Source organism: Nannospalax galili, unplaced genomic scaffold (genome assembly GCF_000622305.1).
Source record: "Nannospalax galili isolate Female #2095 unplaced genomic scaffold, S.galili_v1.0 scaffold85, whole genome shotgun sequence".
NCBI classification, from domain to species: Eukaryota; Metazoa; Chordata; class Mammalia; order Rodentia; family Spalacidae; genus Nannospalax; species Nannospalax galili.
The window spans coordinates 2,486,055-2,503,375 of record NW_008358866.1 but is presented as its reverse complement, the minus strand read 5'-3'; the positions used below and the strand labels follow the sequence as shown (position 1 = coordinate 2,503,375).

Below are 17,321 nucleotides of genomic sequence, written 5' to 3'. Positions count from 1 at the left end.
TTTTTTTTTTTTTTTCGGGGGGTGGGGGTGGGTGGGTTATGTTTTTTCAAACTTTAACAGATTTTTTTCTTCCTTTCAGCCCAAGATAAGCATCTCCCAACCTCACCCCTTTTTAGAAAGAGAAAGTAGAAAATAACTTGAGGAATGATTTGAGCTGTAGGATATATTAGTAATTTTTACTAAATGATCAGAAAATATAATTACTTTTAATATTGAAAATCATTGTTATACACATGACAATTGTGTATCTGAAGAATTTCTTGACTTAGCTATTCAATTTTTTAAGAAGAACAATTTTGATTTATTTTTATTGACCCACAAGAGGTGAAGTAGGGATGGTATTTTATGTGACTGGTTCTCGGCTGTTGTATTTATTTTTCTTTATAAAGCCTTTCTTTATTTCTTAGTCTGGATATATTTTTTCTCTATTTTTATAAGCATCAATTAAGGCAGATAATGGTTAAGATTTTCTTCTCTAAAGAGTCATTACTTACCGTTGTTTGTAAGCTGGGATGAAAAATATTGGTCCTCTGTTATATCATAATATAAGGAAGATTGTTTTATTTATATCTGACCCACGTCTAAGTCTGTAGCACAAGACACTGGAAAGACAGGCATGTAAATACAAGGACAACTCAGGTATATAGACTTATTATAGTGTTCCCATATTAGGATGTCTTAGAATGTAGTTAGCTAAGTAAGAATATGAAATTTTGCTGGTATGCTGAATGGTATAGTTTTGGTCTATGTATAGATGTGAGTTTTTGAGTGTCATAGAGCCTTTCTAGGCTCTTGGTGAACTTAACTCAGGGAACGAGAATGGCATAAAATTCTTGGTCACCAATGTCACTCTGAGTCACTAGCTTCTGAGTTTCTTGTTACACCCAATAAGAATAAGGAAATGGGGGTAAGGAGTTGGCAGAGTGAGCATAGATTTATTAAGGAGAAATTAGAAAAACTCCTTAGGGCATAGGAGGGGCTCTAAGAGAGGAATACTGCTATGCTTCCCTGCCTGTGGGCTTTTATGCATCTTATGGATAGAATTGGATGCTTAGGTAATCTGTACTGGGACTAGTCATTTTGAGCATATCATGGGCTGAGCCAGTGGAATACACATATATTACTCATGCTCCATCAGCTTAGCCACCCAACCAGAGGGTTACATACCCATTGATGGGAGGGGTCATGCCTGCTGTGTGACTAACTCACTATCCACCACAGGCCCTGCCCTTGCTGCCTCATGGGAGCTATCTTCTGTATTAAAATATCATTTATAGTTCAAAAAGGGGGAGAAGATGGTAGAGTGGGGACAAACACTACTCCCTTATGTACCTACAAGTCTGAAGGGAAACATCTGTTTCCTGTCTTCAAAGAGAGGTGAGAAGCTGGGATGGGATTGGAGGGAGGATCACAGTAAACAGCAGATGGAAAAACTAGATAAACACAGAAATGTTGATTGTAGAGTTTAAAAGAAGCAACAAACTCCATCCAAGAGTTCTGGGAAAACATGAATGAAACAGAAGAATTCCATCTCCCTGACTCTAGGTCTGTAAACAAGAGGAAAACCTTCAGAATAAAGACAGAAAAAATTTTGGGTGCCAGAGTCACAAGCTGTGTGAAGCAGACACTGGGAAGCCACTAAATACCCCTGTCCTTCATCACTACCTAGTATGGGGCAAGGAGGAAGCAGATCTCACTGCCAGAAGAGTAGAAAACTGCATAACTACATCTCTAATTTCTAAAGCCACTTCTCTCCTCCACACACTAAGAGCAGGTGTCCCAGAGAGCCATAGAACCACATACATGCTGACCTGAACTCAGACTCAGTGTAGCATGCACACTGAGGCTGATTGTGGATACTGACAGACAGACAACCCAGCTGCAAAATTGAATACAAACATGGATTGGCCATATCAGAGCCTTGGACACTGAAATCTGGGGAAAGTGAAACCACACAGAGCATACAAAGACAGGTGATAGTCAGGGTGGAATTTACTCTGAAGCAACTATCCTTGCTGAGAATTGGGAATTCAACTATACAGGCAACTTACTTGAACTCCACTGAGACACTGCATACTAACCCATCTGGTCAAACAGGTTTGAACTGGAGGATCAGGTAGGTAGCTCTCACAGAAGTAGAATTAAATCCATGGGGCAACTCTAGGAGGGGAAGTATATTGACTGATGCTATAAGCAAGAAGGAGATATTGTCCAATGCTATAATATTTTAAAATTTTATTTCATTATCTTTTAATTTTTCAAAAACTTCACTCAAACAAATATTTGTTTTTAGCCTGTATATTGCTAAATTGTTCTGGTTTTGCACTTACTGTATTGTATTCTTTCTACTATTTCTTAAATCTCTACTTTCCCTATCATTTCCACTTCATTTGCTCTTTTTCCTTTCACCCTATTCCCTCCTCTATATACTTCTTTAATATAATTTTCTATAGCTTTAATAATCTTTAAACTCTACTTAATAAAATTTCAATTCCCTTCTATCTACTTTTCCCTCTCTTTTTTCCTCTGTTGGTCTCATACTGATTCCTAGCCTTAGGCCTCCTATTTTCTTTCCATTCCTAACCTTAGTAACTAGTATTTTAGTACACCCAATACTTTCCTTATATTTCTTACCCTGAAAGTTATTGGAACTGAAGGGGTGATGGTTTTTGAGTGACCATTACTGTGTGTTCATAGCAGCCCTACCCATCAGCTGTGGCTGTTTCTGCAGTTAGTATTCTACTCTCAGAGTGGTGCTAGAGATTATGCCTGGTTCTCTGAGCATGTGAGCCAAGGGTTTAGCTACTAGCTACACCCCAGTCCAGATGGGAGGAATGACGCCTAAACCCTAATATAGTTTAGTCCCATTTCAGCATTGAAAGAAAAACATCCAACCAATGACCTAATCCTATATGTGCAAGCTCCAGTACAGAAACAGAAGAAATATAAAAAACCAATGCCGTGCAACTCCTCCAAAAATTAAGAAATCCACAGAAATGAATTCCTATGAGAATGAACTAGATGAAGTTCCTCCCAAATTCAAAAAAAAATATTATGAGTTTCCTTAACTAAATCAAAGGGAACATACACCTCAAAATGATGAAGGCTATATCAAACGAGCCCATAGCCAGCATATTGGAGAAAAAGTCAAAGCATTTACATTAAAAAGGACTGAGAGAAGGCTTCTGCCTTCTCTGCTCTTATTCCATATAGCACTTGAAATCTTAGCCAAAGTCATAACACGAGAAAAAGAAATACAGATTAGAAAAGGTCAAATTATCTATATTTGCATATGGCATGACCTTATTCATGAGTCCTTATATTTTCCACCAGAAAACTCCTAGAATAGATAAATACTTAAAGTAATAGGATACAAAAAAAAACATGCAAAAACCAGTAGCCTTCCTATATACCACAAATATGTTGAGAAAGAAATCAGGAAAATATTCCCATTCATACCACCTTAAAAAAAAATCTTGGTATAAGCACAATCAAATAAATGATAGGCCTCTACAGTGAAAACTTTAAGACTCTGAAGAAAGAAATTGAAGAAGACCCTAGAAGACAGAAGGTCTTCCTATGCTTATGGATAAGCAGAATTAGTATTTTGAAAGTAGCTATATTATTGGAAGCAATCTACAGATTTAATGCAATTACAATAGTGTTCATCACAAAACTAGAACAAGCAATACTGAAATTCACTTGGAAACATAAAAATTTCTAAAATCCAAAGCAATCCTTAGCAAAAAGAACAATCCTGATGGAATCACCATACATGACTTCAAGTTGTTCTACAGATCTCCAGTGACAGAAATAGCAATATATTGTCACAAAACAGACTTATAGATCAATGGAATCGAGCACTCAGAAATAATCTCATAGCTACAGTCACTTGAGTTTTTACTGCAGTGCTAAAAACATGTTCGAGAAAATGACCTCTTCAACAATTGGTGCTGGGAGAGCTGGATATCTACATGTAGAAGAATGAAACTAGATTTCTGTCTCCTAACTTGCAGCAAAATTAGTCAAAAATGCATTAGAGACCTTAGTGTAAGATTTATGTATTAGTTACTTTGTTTCTGTGATAAAACATCATGACCAAAAGTGGCTTATGCAAGAAAGAATTTATTTTGACTTATGGATTCAGAGAGGGAGTCCATAATGGTAGAGAAGCATGGCAGCAAGTGGCAGTCATAGTGACAGAGCAGGAAGCTAAATGTTCACACCTCCAACAGGAAATAGGAAGCAGAGAGTGAACTGGAAGAGGGACTGGGCTATATACCTTCAAAACCTGCCCTCAGTGATACGTGTACTCCAGCAAGGTGGTGTCTTCCCATAACTTCCCCAAACAGAGCCACCAACTGGGAACCAAGTGTTCAAAATACTTGAGTCTATGGATGCTATTGCTTTTATTTTTTTTAAATAAATCTAAAAAAATATTTATTATTTTTATTTTATGTGTATAAGTGTATTGCCTGCATGTATGTGTGCCCTTGTCATGCCATGGAGATCAGAAGGCTTCGGATTCCCCTGAAACTGGAGTTAAGGAGGGTTCATAGCTGCCATGTGGGTGCTGGGAATCGAACCCAGGTCCTCTGCAAGAGCAGTCAAGTGCTCTTAACCTCTGAGCCATCTCTCCAGCCCCTAAAATAAAAAAAAAATTTAATTGAATTTTGTGTATTTCAAATAGAGCATCTTAATTATCTTTATACACCCTTCCCTATTGGCTCCCTCCCATAGCACCCCACCCCCCAATGGAATTCATGCATTCTGTCATTTGTGTTAAGGCCTATTGTGTCGTTAGTGTCCCCAGACATTCCTCAGTGCAATTTCATCCACTGAGGTCTAGTCAGCCTATCTAGAGTTCCTCCCTTTAAGGAGATCAGGTCTTACCCAGCATTAAACAGCTGCCAATAATTCTTTGGCTAAGGTTGAAGTCTGCTGCCTGTTTTCACAGTTCTGTGCTGGATTTTTATCTGCTTGAGTTTTCATGAGTCTTGTGCATGCTGACACCATTGCTGTAGATATTTCTCATTCAAACCACCACACCTTATAATTCTGAAATTGTTCAGAAAACGGTACTTCAAGATATAGGAGTAGCTAAGGACTTTCTGAAAGGACTCCAGCACCTAGGAAATAAAGCCAAGAACTGAGTAATAGTATTGAATTTAATTTAAAAACTTCTTTATAACAAAAGAAAGTTAATTGAGTGGAGGCAGCCCACAGAATTGGGAAAAATCTTTCCTAACTATATATCTGACAGAGGATTAATGCCTAGACTATATAAAGAACTCAAAACCTAAATAAGTAAATGAACAATCCAATCAGTATGAGCTAATGAAAGTTTGGCATGGTGACATGTATTTATAATTATAGCTCTGGGGAGGTTGAGACAAATAGATCCCTAGCATTTGCTAAACAGCCAGCCTGGTCTACTTGGTGAGCTCAAAACCAGTGAGAGACCCTGTATCAAAAGAGATAGGTAGTGCCTGAGGAAAAACACCTGAGGTTGTCCTGTGATCTCCATATACATGCACACATGTATACATGGACCTGCACATGCATGTGCAGTTATATGCACAACACAATAGGTAAGTTAGCTAATGAATTTAAATCCATCACTATGTACAGTGACTATATACCATAACATTTTATATTAAAGATATTTAAGCAGTGGCATATGTTTTGATTCTCATTGTATTTTGTCTTTTTATTATTTTTATTTTGATATGTATGAGTATTTTGCCTGCAGGGATGCAATGCCCTGCAGAGGCCAGAAACAGGTGTTGGATCTCCTGGAACTGGAGTTACAGACTGTTTTTAGCCACCACATGGGTGCTGGAAATCGAAACAGTGTTCTTAACCACTGAGCCATCTCTCCAGCCCCTGTGTTGTGTCTTTTTGCTAATAGAAGTTCCCTCCGGAGACCCACACTCAGTATCAGTCACAGTCTGAAGACACTTGCAGAGAAAACCTCTAATTACATGGCTTGGCTTCCTGGTGCCAGAAGTACAATAGACAAATTAAGAGAGTATTCCCTAGCCTTAACAAATTTATGAACAAAATAGCTTTTCTCATAACCTTTCTACATATTTTCTGGCTCAATCAGGGCAATGTCCAAGTTAATTTAGAGCCGCACAGTGTTTATCCCTCAATGAAAGAGGCAAGTTGATGGAATGGGCTCACCCCAGAGAAAGCAGCGGTACATAAATTCTCCACTCAGGCTCAGCCAATGGTGGGCTCTATGCAATCTACCCTTCATCTGTCCTGTCCATCATCGGTATCATCACCTCTTGAAGTCATCATCAGGCCAGAGAAACCCAGGATTGCAGAATCATTGGTGCACAGAGTGGTGTGTTGACTCAATTGTGGGTTGGTTGGGTCACTTCAGACTTTTTCATGGTTGTGTTTTTCTCAAGCTCTAAGAGACCTCTGGTCCCTGGGCCACTATCTCCTAAAAGCATCTTCATGGGGTATGTTATCTTTTAACAAAAACTGCAACTCCCTTGGAACTGAGGCTTTGCTCATCTAGTTGCTGCTAGTACTCACTGCTTTGTCCTGGAAATTCTAGCAACAATGAATCACATGTGATTTCCTACTAGTTCAGTGTATAGTTTCATTTCTTTGGCAGAATTGCTTTGCTTTTTTGTTCTTTTCTGACTTTCCCCTACTGAATATCCTAGACTCAGCTTAAATATCACTTCTTCCAAGAAGTGATATTTTTTCCATTGCCTCTGTCTCTTAAAAAGAAAATTGCTTGGGGCTAGTGAGTAAAGATGCTTGCTGCCAAGCCTGATGACTGGAGTTCTACCCCAAGACCCATGTGGTGGAGAGAACAGATCCCTGCAAGTTATCCTCTGACCTTTGCACACATGCTGTGGCACATTTGTGAATGCGCGCGCGTGCACACACACACACACACACACACACGCACACAAAATGTAATAAAAATTAAGACAGCATTATAGAGACACAATTCCATACATATACTCTATCCATTTGCATGCCATTCAGTGATTTTCATATTATTTGTAGAAACATCCAGCCAGTGCCACAGTCAGTTTTAGAACATTTTCATCATCCACAAAAGAATCTCTGAACCCCTTAGGCCTTATCTTCCTGTATGCTAGCACTCTTTCCAGCCCTAAGGAACTAATGATCTACTCTCTGTCCCTCAAGTTTTCCCTGTTCTGGACTTTCACATGGATAGTATCAAATATAGGATTTTTTTTTTACTACTTTTTCCCTTAGGACAATATTTTCAAGGTTCATCTGAATTATGGCATATATCATTACTGCACTCCTTTTTATGGTCAAGTAATGTTCAGTTGCACAGTGCCTTGCACTTACTCATCTACACATTTGGGCTGTTTCCATCTTTGGTCTTCATGAATAATGTTGCTGTGGACATTCACTTCCAAGTTTTGTGTGGCGCACAGTTCCATTTCTCTTGGGTTTGTACCTATGAGCAGACTTGACTGGTCATATGGTATGTCCATGGTTAATTGTTTAAGGACATGCTAGCCTTCTGCAAAGTATCTGGACCATTCACATTCTAGTCTGCAATGTATGAGGGTTTCATTTCCTCCCCATCCTCACAACACTGGGTGTTGTTTGTTTTATTCCAGCCACCCAGAGTGATAACAGTGTGAAGAGATGTCCCTCTGTGGTTTCATCTCCTTTAGGATTTCTCTTTTCATGTATATTTCCTCGCATCAAGACAACACTCCTTGGAATGTAGACACTGAAATGTTGATTGGGGTAGATTGAATAGATTAAAACAGCTGTTGTTTCTTTAAAATTCTAGCAAGTGTCCAGCTGGCACCTGTGATGGCTGTGCATTCTACTTTCTGTGGGAGAGTGCTGAAGCTTGCCCTCTGTGCACAGAGCATGACTTCCATGAGATAGAGGGAGCCTGCAAGAGAGGACTTCAGGTAAGGCTAGCCATGCAGGTGTTCTCTACTGATGTCAACTTCTGATACTCTGCATGTCAGTGAACAAAGGTATATTTATTTGAATGTTAAAGCTTCATGAGTGAATAAAAATAATTACTGCAAAAATACTTCCATGTTTGAGGTTGCATGGGTGGCACCATTTGCTGTAAGTTCATATAAGCAAGTTCCCAGAAGCCTGGAAGACTCTTTTCTTGTGGTCCTGCACCACTCCTGGCTCTTACAATCTTTCTGCCCCCTCTTCTGCAATGGCCCCTGAGGTCTAATATAGGAGTCCTATCCAGGAATAAGCACTCTATACTTTGACTAGTTGTAGTCTGTGTTAATGGCACTCAGTTATATGAGGAAACCTCACTGGTGAGTTTCGAGAAATGCATTTGTATTCTCTCTACCCCTCTATTTCACTAGGTTCCATGAGCCTTAGATGTAGAGATTCCATTGTAGATATGTCACTAAAAACCTAGCACAGCACTGGGGAAATGGGTAGGAGGCCCCAACCTTAGTTGAGGAACTCTTGGCAGCTGGTGACTGCTGGGTAAGGGAGAGTTGGTATTCTTTAAGAGAGTGATACTAGATAGACTGAACAGGCTCCAGTTGATGAACTTGCACCAAGGGACATCTGGGTACAGAGACTTGATAAGCCTTAACATAATGACAGAGTGCATGAAATCTGCTGGGCAGGCTTGGGGGTGGTGCAGATAGGGGAGATGGGTCTAAACATGATTCGATGTATGAAATGCACAAAAATTCAAATGTCTCAGTAGGTATCTTTAAAATTTTAATCATTTAATTTTTAAGGACTGTTTTAGTCCTATTTCCTGCCCCATCCTTTTCAATTTTCTGCTTTATGTTGACTGGGTATGCACTTCCACTATTCTGTAAATATTTCAAATACAGATGTGTATGGTGTTAAGTTTACACAGTTTAAGTCCTTCACATATATTTGACAGATGCAAAAAGGTCTACACAGCTTGTGATAAAGTGCTTTTATCAAATTGAATTTGAAATCCATGCCAGTTTCTAAGCATGTATTAAGCACTATAGCTACAGTCATGCAGTAGTAAAGATTTGAAGTGATGCTGTGTTATCACTAGAGAAATGTTTTTAAGTTTATCACCAAATTTATCTTAATCCTGTTCAAAAATCTCTCACACGCTGGAAGAATAAATCTTTTAGCTACTGTGTCAGCCGTCTGCTTGTTTTGTCATAATATGTGATTGGTTGATGAGATAAGACTTTCTAGTGAACAGTTTAAAAGTGAACTTTCTCTAAGTTTTGCTTCTCTGACAGTATCTGAGGAGCTTATTGAACAGTTAAACATTCTGGGTTTACATGTATCTTTTTAATTTTTAATTTGTAAGGTCCTTACAACATAGACACTAGACATTAGAGTTTGCCATTTTCAGTTTTATGCAAAATCACTTGAGCCCTTAGAAAATCTTTTTGTTGTTGTTCTTGCCGGAATGCACTTCAAATGCAGTCAGGATTTGCTGGGCAGAGTTTGCATTTTTCGCTGACTTGCACTCACTTAGGCAGCGGGTGAATCTGAACAGGCATCTGCATTTCCCACCTCTCCATTCTTATAAAAATGTGATGCATTTCAAAAATAATTTGTTGATTCTCAGTTTAATTAAAATGGTAACAATTGTCATGGACTAAAATTCATTCACTAGTATCCTCTCCAGTAAAAGAAACACGCTGAGAGATCTTATTTGAAACTTGGTTGAAACTTTTCCTCAAAATAAGTGATTCTCATGCATGTTAGTTCATAACTAATGATAAAAGTATGTTTATGCATGTAAGATATAAAGTTAAACATGGTGTAATCCTTTTATTAGAGTCTTGATAAAATGACCATTATATACCAGAAAATTTAAGGAGGAACTTCACAAAAGATGAAATACCCTGTGTTATTGAATGTCATTAAATTTAATCATCGTGTGATATACTACTGGTCACAATATATATTAGCTGTATAAGGAAGCATGTACTAAACTCTGATTTTCATCTTCGATTTGCCTTATTTAATTGCTTTCTTTTCACAAATGCCTAGCAAGACCAGTGTATTGATTTTTATTGTTCAGTGGTTAATTATAACTTACTGTTTGGAAAACATTGCTTTAGGAATGAACCAACTACTTCTGGAGGATGAGATTGCTTGGTGTGGGTAGTGGTGAGCTGAATAATGCCATCTTTATTTTGGAATATGGAAGAAGAATGTGGTCTGAGTACCTGCCCTTACACAAGCCACTTAAATTGGCCAGCTGTGGGGCACCCCAGGGTCTGTTGCTGATGTCACTCACAGACAGCTTGTCAGATTAATGGGCCTGTCTGGTGGACTGATGAATTCATTCCAATTAGTTGTATTAAGCAGCCTAAACTTGCATTCAAGAATATGGTTAAGAAGTCTGGAATCAAAATTTTAGGAAGGGAGCTCAAAAGATGTGTCAAAGTGGGATGATTTTTTAAATGATTTTTCAGTCTATTTCCCAAGTTTTTAATTTAAATGTTTAACTTTCTGAGAATTTCATGTATGAGTCCTACATTTACATCCTTTCCACTCCTCCCTCACTTCCTCCAACTCCTCCCATCTTCCCCTCTCCACCCCCTTTCAATTTCTCCTTATTGTTCAACTTCTTCAGCATGTAGTGAACCCTTCTGATGTGACAATCCATGTCTTTATTTGATTTGGGCATTTTAATTTATTACTTCTCTATTTCTATAATATTAAATGAATGAAAAATACCCTTCATACCTATGAGTGAAGGATTAGTGAAACTCCTTTCTCTATATGATAAATTGACCCAATAACATATCTAGCTTTTACAATAGAGTCCAAATCACATTTCTCATGTCCTTTATGGTTTCACTTATTTATTTTAAAAGGAAACCTTATATGTATGGAATGAACCCAAATGGTGCATTAAAGGAATTGCTTTGCCTGAGAAAAAGTTGTCGACCTGCGAAACAGTTGACTTTTGGCTAAAAGTGGGAGCTGGTGTTGGGGCCTTCACAGCTGTTTTGTTGGTGGCTCTAACTTGCTATTTCTGGAAAAAGAATCAAAAGTAAGTAACTCCACTGGAATCATCATATGAGAAATGGAGGGTCTGTTTATGGTGTGAAAATTTTAGGCCTAAATATATCTAACAAGAAATTTCTTCTGGTGAAGGAGTTATAGCAAAGCCTTTGAGAAAGTAAGTAGAAAAATGATCATTTTGGTAACTGAAAGTGAATAGAACATTAATGACCACTGAATTAGCCATCTGTTGTGACTTTTTAAAAGTCTCCAAATAGATCAGAAATGAGCAGAGCTGTGACAGGAAGGTAGTCCGTTTTCTTGGGGGTTTGCTTTTCTTTCTATTACATCATCTGTCTTCTTGTAGGAGGATATGTGCAAAGAAACAGACTAAGCATATAGGCAAATACCACCTTTATTTACACCAAGTCTCCAAGGATCTGGGACTGAATATTGAGTCATCCCTGAATGTATATTGATTTGTTAGATGGTTTAAATCTTTTATGATGATTTTATAGCTCATTGGAGCTGTTGAGGAATCTGTGTTCTAATATCTAAGAACAATTATAATCTCTGAACTAGTAAGTAAGTAACGTACAAAGGCATGAATGAAGTAGACATACAGTAAAAAGATAATCACCTGTGATATCGTCATCTTTATGATCAAAACTTTAGAAAATGTGAAAGTGAATTAGCTCCTTCACATTAATAAATTAAGGAAGTGCATTCTGACCTTAAGTTTTTTCTTTGTTTTACAAACATTCTTCATAATTGGACAGTTCAGTCAATATAAAGTAAGTGGTAAAATTAACTATATATAACTTTAAATTCTTTGACATCTGTGAAATATTTTTATGTAGATGATTGATAAACAAAAACAGTTAAAGCTATGGCCACAGGTAAGGGAAATTTATTGGTGGAGAAACTATACAAGACAATTTGAGGAACTGATATACTTATAAGTATGACTTTACTGTTACTAGAAACGGCTACCTTATTAATTAATTAATTCATTCATTCATTCATTTACCACTGCTTAGGCTGGAGTACAAATATTCCAAATTAGTAATGACAACTAACTCAAAAGAATGCGAACTCCCAGCAGCAGATAGCTGTGCTATCATGGAAGGAGAAGACAATGAAGAGGATGTTGTGTATTCCAACAAACAGTCACTTCTTGGAAAACTCAAATCTTTGGCAACGAAGGTGAGAGCCGAATTTTAACCTGGAATTCCTGAGCATTTATTTATTTATACGTTAGGAGCCATTGTGACCGAATGCCGTTAATGTGAGCTCTGCCATGTAACATATTTGTATCTGATTTACCCAACAGAAATACTCTTAGACGTTTATGATATAAATATGGGGGTAATGGCTGAACACTGTATTTTCTAGTTAACAAGTAAAAACTACCTTTTAAAGCTTCCATAAGGAGTTAGATGAGAAATTTTTGTATATGAAGATAATGGAATACTGTGTGACTTTACAACTACTAAAAATTGAATTATCTATGTGTGGTGATATATCAGTAAGTCCCAGTAAAGTGAGAAGTAAACTATGACATTTCTATAATATAAATATTTATATATTATTAGTTACATAATAAGCCATTAATAGTAGCTGCTTTGGGGAATTGGGAACTAATGAGTCTTTGAAGTCAATATTTTAGTAATTCTCATTTCACAAAGATCATGTGTCATTTTATAATTTAAGGAACAAAGTTGGGTTAATAAAACATCTCATATTTATCTATACTTCTGTGTTTATTTTACAATAAGATTATTTTCCACAGAGGAATAAGAGTCACTGAGGAGGGGTTTATGGTACCTTACTGGATGTTATCATGTTATTGACTTTTTAAGGACAACTATATCAAAGACAATGTGAAACCTTAGATATTGTTAGAAAGCTCGTTTCTTTGACATTCTTCATCATTGAGGTAGGAGATAAAAATAAGCAGCTTATCTGCTCAAAATAAAATTAGAATGAACCATAAGGAAGAAAATGCTTTTTAAATGATTTGCAATGGTAAACAAGTGACAACACTGGTATTTGGGCTGGGGAGATGGCTTAGTGGTTAAAGCACTTCCAGTACAAGCATGAGGACAAGAGTTTGGATTCTCAGAACTCACATAAAGGCCAGGTGGGCATGGTGGCTTACTTGTAATTCCAGCCTCAGAAGGTGGAGACAGGATGCCCAGAGCAAGCTGCCTAGCAAGATGAGCCGTATCTGTGAGCTCTGGGTCTGCTAGAGGGAGTCTACCTCCATGAATAGGGTGATAGGGTGGAAGAGCAATCAGGAAGACTTTGGACATCAACCTCAGGCCTTTGCATCCATGCATACACATGTGTACTGACACACACACGTGAACATTCATATATACATATCACATACACATAAGAAAATGGAAAAGGAAAAATCATGGTATTTATACACCACAGTATTTAGCAACTATTTCCTTTTACCCTTCTAATTTATGCACATAAATATAGGAGATCATTTAAAATAAAGCAAATAAGCCATCCTCCCTTTCTAGTAAAATTGTTTTTATTATTTTAGGATGTTTATGGAGTTATGATTGCAGTGGAATTACTAATAGTAATTGTCAAGAATTAAAGTTTTACTTGTAATGCTAATTACTTTTGCCTTTACTTCTTCACATCTCCTATTCACCAGTCAAGGCCCCCCCCCCCCCCAGATAAAAGAGTTATGCAGTTTTGGAGTCTTTTAGATAGACCCACTGAAGAGGTACCCCAGTTGCCTCACCCTGAGTCCCTGTTCAGCATGGAAGAAGCCAGAGTGGTCTGTGTCCCGATTCCCTATTGGCAATTTGGGTAACCTCTTCAGAGGATGGTGTGATAAGAATAGGAGGTAGGAATTGGCTAGGCAGTTAGGATAAAAAGACACCGAAGAAAAGTAGCCAGTTTCTCAGCTAAAAGTCACAATGTCCTTCAGCCTTTTAACAACATATTCTGTTCCAAAGGCCAAAAAATGTCAAAAGTATTTGGGAGCTTTTATTTAAGCCTTAAAAGATTTTAGGGTTACATCTTCAGAGGGGGCAATGTTAGAGTAGCAAAAAGCCCCATAAGAAAATAAAAGAAGAAAGAGTACATGAAGTTATCAGAAAAAAGTGGTGAGGAGATATGGGAGGAGTTGGAGGGGAGGGAGTGGGCATGGATTTGATCAAAACACCTTATATGCATGTATAAATTTCTCAATAAATTATTTTTAAAAAAGAATTAAAGTTTTACCCTACTTTCAGGCTAGCAAGTGAGCCTATCCACAGTTTTATTGTTAGTTTAGAAGACAGAAGACTCATGGTTAGAGATTAAGGACAGTTCAGTATCTACAGAGAACTACTGGACAGAGCAACAGTATTTATACCAGTTTCTGAAGTCTCAGTTCCCACAGTGATATGCAGAGGAAATGATGATGCATGCTTATATTCCAGGAAATAAGACCTAAGCTTTGAGAATGTGAATTATCAGTACGAGGGGCAAGCATACTTGTCCTTACTCATTATTATACCAGACAGAGAACATGCCTGTCCATTGCTTCAGAGGGAGAAACCACTTTCAAATCAAGAAATAAAGGCTGGTCTTTGCTGTAGGAGGAGAAAATATCTTATGTTTGAAGACTGCTTTCTGTTCAAACATTGTTTCTTAAAATATTTTTTATTGTTTGACAGGTTCCATACATTTATATAATGAATTTTAGTTATTTTCATCCCCCTTTCTTTAAAATATTTTACTTTTTATTTTTTGTGCATGAGTGTATTGCCTACTTGCATGTAAGTGCACCTGTGTCATGCAATGCCCAAGGACGTCAGAAGAGGGTGTTGGAGTCCCTGCAACTCTAGTTACAGATGGTTGTTAGCTGCCGTATGGGTGCTGAGAATCAAACCCAGGTCCTCTGTAAGAGCAGACAGGTCTTTTAACTGCTGAGCCATCCTTCCAGCCCCTCTTCCCCCGTTCTTGAAAAGACAGTATGGAACAAAAATGAATCAACATTTTCTTCACAGAATGTGCAGAAAGGCAAGAGATCATAGAGGATTATCTCACAATATCTAAACCTCATTTCTCTGCCATCTTGGCTTCTGATGAATTTTCTTTTCAGTAAATTCTGCTCACCACTTTGGTTAATATGACTGACTGAGACTGGTATAAAATTTGGTCAATCTGCTTCATAACATTTAAATGAAGATGGGGTCAATGGGGTGTCAAGTACCAAGATTAGGGCAGTTTGCATTACCAACCTTAACCATACACTGATCCCCAAATGCCATAAACCATTACTTGAGAACAGGAGGTGGCTTACTCCTTTTCTTTGTGTTGATCTTTCTACTCAGCCGGACACTTTCTACTGGCAGAATGCTATTTCCTCCATAAGATTCAAGTGGAAGAGGGACAAGGAATCTTCAAAACTTAGACACCTAATGTGCTTCCCACTTTTGTCTATGTGGGCCATGATAGGGACATTCAACTCGGTGGCAACTGCCATTTTGATTTAGGATCATGGCAACCCAACAGGACAATCCGGGTACAACAGGACATATTAGTGGCTATACAACTTTTGTTTTGGCCTTCTAGCAGGAATTATAGGGTAACGATGTTGTCTATAATAATATACAATTAGCTGATGTTGACCTGAATGCCCGCAGAGGAAGGGTTATTGATTACTGTATTGGTTTGAATGAAGAATGTTCCCCCTAGACTCAGATATTTGAACGCTTTGTCTCTATTTGTTGACACTGTTTGGGAAGTCACAGAATCTTTGAGAGGTATAGCCTTGCTGGAGGAAGCATGCCACTGGAGGGAGGCTTTACAGTTCATAGCATTGCTCTACTTCCAGTTTGCTGTCTGTTTCATGTTTGTGGTTCAAGACACGAGCTGTCAGCTTCCTGCTCTGGCTGCCTGCTTCCAGGCCTCCCCCACTTTTATGGACGCCTCCTCTGAAACCATAGCCCAAATAAACTCTTCCTTCTATAAGTTACCTTGGTCATGGAGTTTTATCACAGCAACAGAAAAACAGGCAATATAATTACTTAAAGTCAGAGACAAATTTCCTGCCACCTTTGCTAATTGAACAACTGTGCATAGGATAAGTATGACCACCAAGTCAGTAATTTGTACATTTTGGAGTGCTTCTTTCAGTTCTCTAGGGGCTGCATGATCTATTTTGGACATTTACATGATTGAAAATTTGTCAGCCTGTCAATTTGGCTAATGTACAGTTCAAATCACCATGTTTTAAGGAGATAAACAGGTTAATTTCTGATTTCTATATAAGAATTACAGTGTTAGATGTGTATATGGTGTCTCTGGAATAAAATACTAGTTACAGTTGTTGGGGAGCCAAGTGAGACCTAACGTCAGTTAGGGAGCACAAACTGACTCTTTGAAAAGGAGCCTTCTTGATGGCTAATAAACGTTAGGGGTTTCATTCATCCCAAATAATTGTGCCCCTTCTCTTTCTTGACAGAAATCAGTTCAACTTTTTTTGTCTACTCCACAAATGGGATGGTATTTGCTTACCCCACAGACTGGCTGATGGCTATGGGAACAGGGTGTTTGATTAATATTATTCTGGGACAGGGGATGGGACCATCCCCCCATACATATGATAGATTTCTTAGTAAGCTTAAAAGATATGGCCATAAAATTATGTTTGGTGCTTGTGGTAAATGTGGCAGACAAAGAAGTCATTGTAAATATTTGTAAAAATTTGAGAGGGCATTTTTCTTCATAGGATAGTGACAGAATGACTCAGAAAATGATCAGTAGTACCCCTCCTTCATGCTGCTCAGCATCTAAGAGATGTGTTTCCAAGTGCCCAGTCAACTGCCTTCCATCCTTTCCTAGCCAGTGTCCCATCTAAAGCTACATCTTCACCTTATTTCTACTTGTCCTCAGTTGGAACCAGATTTATCCACCAGAGCATTCTAATGCAAGAGGGCTAGGGAGTTTTAAAAAATGTATAGAGACCCAGTGTATGCCCTGCTTTTGCCTCTGTGGGCCACGATAGGGGGCAGAGTAAGCAGTATATACAAGGGATTATTCTCTTGATCTAGGGTCATGACAATACAAGGCAAAATTGCATTTGCAGTTTTGTAATATGCACGTTACCCTATTTCCTGATTGTTATCTATAAAGTCGTAGTTAGTGGCCAAATTGCCTCTCTAAGATGTGTGAGGGAGGTGAAGGAGTTAGTCAGAGGTTTTTCTTTTTCAGTTGGTTTCTGAGAAGTAATTCAGTGTTCAATAATCTCATGTATCTTAATGGTAGGGAGTGTGCCCATTAAATATATCCATTTCAGCCCATTGTTGGGCAAATTTTATGGTTAAAATAGCACA

The 17,321-nt window shown here is 38.0% G+C and overlaps 1 protein-coding gene across 2 annotated transcripts in view; it reads left to right on the top strand.

The window, feature by feature from the left end:
* Window positions 1-17,321, top strand: part of Kiaa1324l (KIAA1324 like) — a 189,148-nt gene that overhangs the window by 158,151 nt on the left and 13,676 nt on the right. For both annotated transcript variants that reach the window (XR_003847682.1, XM_008822474.1), the window contains exons 19-21: window positions 7,808-7,934; window positions 10,839-11,017; window positions 12,009-12,174. Coding sequence is in view for 1 of the 2 variants with exons in the window: in XM_008822474.1 (XP_008820696.1) it covers window positions 7,808-7,934; window positions 10,839-11,017; window positions 12,009-12,174 (472 nt within the window). In the remaining variant the exon portion in view is untranslated. The remainder of the gene's footprint in view (window positions 1-7,807; window positions 7,935-10,838; window positions 11,018-12,008; window positions 12,175-17,321) is intronic.